This window comes from Cucumis melo, chromosome 5 (assembly GCF_025177605.1).
Source record: "Cucumis melo cultivar AY chromosome 5, USDA_Cmelo_AY_1.0, whole genome shotgun sequence".
Lineage (NCBI taxonomy): Eukaryota > Viridiplantae > Streptophyta > Magnoliopsida > Cucurbitales > Cucurbitaceae > Cucumis > Cucumis melo.
In genome coordinates this window covers 88,897-93,030 of record NC_066861.1, presented here as the reverse complement: position 1 = coordinate 93,030, position 4,134 = coordinate 88,897, and the positions used below count along the sequence as shown (strand labels likewise).

Sequence of the window (4,134 nt, the reverse complement as noted above, 5' to 3'; positions counted from 1 at the left end):
TTATATTTGAATTATTATCCTATATCTTATTATGTCTTTATGGTTCAAAAGTTTCATTTTATACATCTACTAGACATATGTAAACAAAATTTTGACAAGAAACTGAGACCCTCTTTGTGGTATTTATTTTATGTTCTTATTATAAACAAAGCTTTGGAATAGAAAGCAAGCATTTGAATCTATATTCCCTAAGCCAAGGTTGCAGCTTCCAATAGCCAAATATAGGAACTCTGCAGTTGACCTCGCGCCTCCACGGCACAACAGGGCCATGCTCTGTCTTTTTCTTTTTCATGAAACCACCACCTATGGATGTTCCATAAGAATATCTCTCAACCTTGGCTGCTCCGCTCTAAATAACTCTTCACGAAAAGCTCTTCGAAGGAAAGGTATTTGAATTTTTCTGGTCCCTCTCATGCAGCTCAGGTCTCCAGTCAAGATCTGAACCACCTGCATATCACATGTTTGGACAGTAATTTTTCTTGGGCTTTTGGTTGGAGTCCAGAGTATTTTGATATCACAAACATCAGAATTAAAGCAAGCTTCAAATGAAACATATCCGATAGATTGGACCAAATCAAAATGTTTCAAAATCAAACTAACAGAATACTAAATGCAATATCTAATTCCAACTTAATTGGTTGTTAGATATATAAGAAGGGTGTAATTAATTTGAGAATAATAAAGACAACAACATGCCTGACTCATACAAGGTCTCCGAATTGAGGATTGCTGTATGCATAAAGAAGCAGCAAGAAGAACAAGATTCATCTGCCGTGAATTATAATTTATTGTAAAAGGATCAACAAGTTCTCTCACATTGTTCTTCTTCAGCAACGGCTTTGCCTGATGAAGGTAGAAAAAATCTGAGTTAATCGGTGCCCATCCATTCAGATGATTGAACAAAATTAACTTTGCAACCTTGTTGCATAAAGCGAGTACTCAAGAACTCACCCACAAAACAAGACTTTGCTGAGAGTAATCAAGAGCACGACGTCCAGTAACAAGCTCCAATAGGACAACTCCAAATGCAAAAACATCAGTTTTTTCATCTACTATACCATGTGATAAATACTCCGGAGGTAAGTAGCTACAAAGACAGGAGGAGGAGGAATAAGCTAAAAGTTGATATATATGTAAGACTCACACTACTGGTAAACAAGAGAATGGCATATAAGATTCACAAACCCAAATGTGCCTTCAAATTTTGATACTATATGATGAGTCCATTGCTTTGGCAGCCACTTTGCAAGCCCGAAATCACAAATCTGTTCAACAATTTTTGTTTTGGACTTAATACCATGTGAGGAGCAGTAAATGATGGATAATATGATATTCATTAAGGTCAGAAACATTTAAATACCTGAGGCTCAAAATCTTGAGTGAGCAAAATGTTAGCGGCCTTAATATCTCTGTGGATAATTCTTCTTTGACATCCTTCATGTAGATATCTTAAACCCTCTGCGATTCCAATGGCTATTTTATACCGAATGTTCCATTCCAGCTTCTCCTTTAAACCTAGAGAATAGCCAATATGTTTAAAATTACTTGAAAAAAAGAAAAGAAATATATCATTTAGCAAATGATAATTACCATGAAGCGTAGAAGCTAAACTCCCATGAGGAAAAAATTCGAGAACTAAATGCATTCCACCTTGGATTCCATAGCCAATTAACTTGGCGGTATTGGGATGGTTGAGATGGGCCATTATTCCAAGTTCAAGTAAGAAATCACCAACATTCTCATCAAAACTTCCTCTAGTCAGTCTCTTTATGGCCACAACTTGTCCGCTCTTCAAACATCCCCTGTAAACCTCAGCATAACCCCCTTTTCCAATCACATTTTCTACACCCAAAAAGAAAAAACACACAAGTCGCTTACCAATTATGCTAATATTATTTAAAAAAACATGATGTTTAATTTTTAGGTGTGAACGGACCGGGGCTGAAACAATTGGTCGCAGCCTCGAGTTCTCGCAGAGTGAAATTCTTCCATGGCGAGTTAAAGTTGCAGTCATCGGAATCAAACCCAAAGTGAAGATGCAGAGTCTCTCTCATACTGTTGCTCAATCTTTTGGATAGCTTTAGCACACTCTGAGGATGCAATTTACTTACAGGCTTCCTGGATTTCGACCTCAATATTTTGAATATTCCACGCCAAAAGGAACCTGCTGGTTTGGCCAACTCAGAAGAAGTTGATTCGGGTCCTGAGCTCCTAAAGTAGTCTTCTAGAACTCCGGTGGGTGAAAACGAATTTACCTTCTCCTTCATAATTCAGAAAATAAAAAGACCCTACCAGAGAGTGAGAGACAAGAAAGAAAGCATCGTCAGGATATTGGACATTCTTCACATTCACACAAAGCACTCTTAAATCACAAATTGAAGTTGATGGGTGAAAGCAATCATGAATTGACCCAAAACTCACCTCACCTAAACCTACCACTTCAAATTAAGCTCACTGTCAAACCATTGAAACTTCTTTTCAAAATAGTTCCAAGCCATTTTAAAAGAGTTGCTAGAAATCAATGTTATCACATTCTGATCGATAGAAATTCAAAACTCTTTTGAGATACAATTGAAAGATGAGCAATTTGAAAACTCGAGACATATAAAAATGCTTGAAAATTTCGTAAAAGTAGCTCTTTAAATCATAAATATATCTTGGTAAAAATCATAACCAAAATCTATACCAAAATTTTTGTCCTAGGCATATAGTTTCAATATACACAATACAGGAATCTCTTGCATTCTATGTCAAGTAATTTAATTTCCAAACTCATAGTAGAGCAAATCTTTGTCCTACTATGTATCGGGTAATATCTAGGTGCATAACATAAAAGCAATTTCTGTCGTACTATATATCGAAGTGCTCTCATGAGTGCATAACAAAGTAAATCTATGATCTAAGTGCACACAGAGCGGTACCTAATTAATGTGCAAAGCACTCCTACCACACGATCTAAAGTCTTTATGTATGTCGATGTGGGTCCCAAAGGTATATCTTTCTAATTCTCTGACGTACTCTGGAAAGACCTTCACTTAGTATTTACGGGTGAGAGAAATTCACTTAGTATACCGATAACCACCTTGGGCAACATTTTTCAAATCTTAAACTCTTACCACATGTTCTCTTAATTAATCTGTGATTATCTTCAAATTTCTTTCAAAAAACATAAAAATATTTCAAAATTCTCAAATGATCACACAATATCTCAAGCACTTCTAGAACAAAAGTCGTAAACTTTTTGATAATTCATAGCCAGCAATTTCGAAGAAAATCTCACAATTTCTCTAAAAGCCTACGCAATATTACATTTCTTAGAATGTCCTAATCTTGGCCTCACTGTTCATGGCCACGCTATCTCTTTCTCTCGTTCGTTTATAAATTCATGCTTCATTGTAAAGAAAAAATAACTAATTAACCGACTATGTCTTTTGGCATGAAATTCTTAGTCTCCCCCTTTTAATTCCTTGTTTGTTACTCAACATCCAAGCCATCTTTGAGCAATAACGCTGATGGCACACCATCCATGGAAATGGAAGCTCTGAGCAAAACATAATAATGAAAGTCTCCAACGTTTACATAACTTCTCTAATCTTTTAAATTTGTTAAGAAACAACTTACTCGATCTGTTTGAATTTTCTTCGTATAAATAGCAACTTCCACCCTCTCTTTCCAGCAGTTCATCACCTTCTCCAGTGACGACTCTCTCAATTTCCTCTTTCTCCTCCAAAATACTTCTTAGCAGATTTCTTCTTTTTTTTTTTCATATTTGAATTAAAAATATATATACTTCTTTTCCAATTCTAATATATACAAAAATCTCATATCCTTTTTACTTCTTTTCTAATTTTTTTCCCCTAAGCTTTCTTCTCACATAAAGTATAAAAAATGAATCACCAACGTAACGTACAATAGATATCCAAATAAGTGAACAACCTAAAAGTGGAATGTACCTTGAAGAAAAAGGGGAAGAGCTTTCAGATATTTGGCATTGGAATGAGCACTAGAAGAGGACGTAAAGAGAGGAAGAGATGAGAACTGGAAAAATATCCAGAAAGGTGTTAACTCCAACTCCTCAATCTACGGTTCTGCTTCAAGAAATAAACAATGTCTCTTTCTTTCTTTCTTTCTTTC

The 4,134-nt window shown here is 35.6% G+C and overlaps 1 protein-coding gene across 2 annotated transcripts; it reads right to left on the bottom strand.

The window, feature by feature from the left end:
* LOC103491643 (receptor-like cytosolic serine/threonine-protein kinase RBK2) lies at positions 1 to 4,107 on the bottom strand. 2 transcript variants are annotated; one of them, XM_008451684.3, is made up of 8 exons: positions 3,954 to 4,107; positions 1,937 to 2,288; positions 1,591 to 1,842; positions 1,361 to 1,515; positions 1,186 to 1,265; positions 952 to 1,087; positions 697 to 843; positions 1 to 447 (listed from the first exon to the last, which is right to left on the bottom strand). In XM_008451684.3, exons 2-8 carry the CDS (start codon positions 2,265 to 2,267, stop codon positions 304 to 306), a joined length of 1,245 nt encoding a protein of 414 aa, XP_008449906.1. In that variant the 5' UTR covers positions 2,268 to 2,288; positions 3,954 to 4,107; the 3' UTR covers positions 1 to 303. The 2 variants fall into 2 exon arrangements, with proteins under 2 accessions (XP_008449906.1, XP_008449908.1); XM_008451686.3 differs by lacking the exon at positions 3,954 to 4,107 and adding an exon at positions 3,622 to 3,759.
* Positions 4,108 to 4,134: the final 27 nt, after the last annotated feature.

Bases quoted from the DNA above. Each gene is read 5' to 3' on its own strand.
- LOC103491643 (XM_008451684.3), bottom strand. From the start codon at position 2,267: ATGAAGGAGAAGGTAAATTCGTTTTCACCCACCGGAGTTCTAGAAGAC. The intron at 1,843-1,936 runs GTCCGTTCACAC...TTTTGGGTGTAG, and splicing joins GACCAATTGTTTCAGCCCCG to AAAATGTGATTGGAAAAGGG. The intron at 1,088-1,185 runs GTTTGTGAATCT...CTGTCTTTGTAG, and splicing joins AAATTTGAAGGCACATTTGG to CTACTTACCTCCGGAGTATT.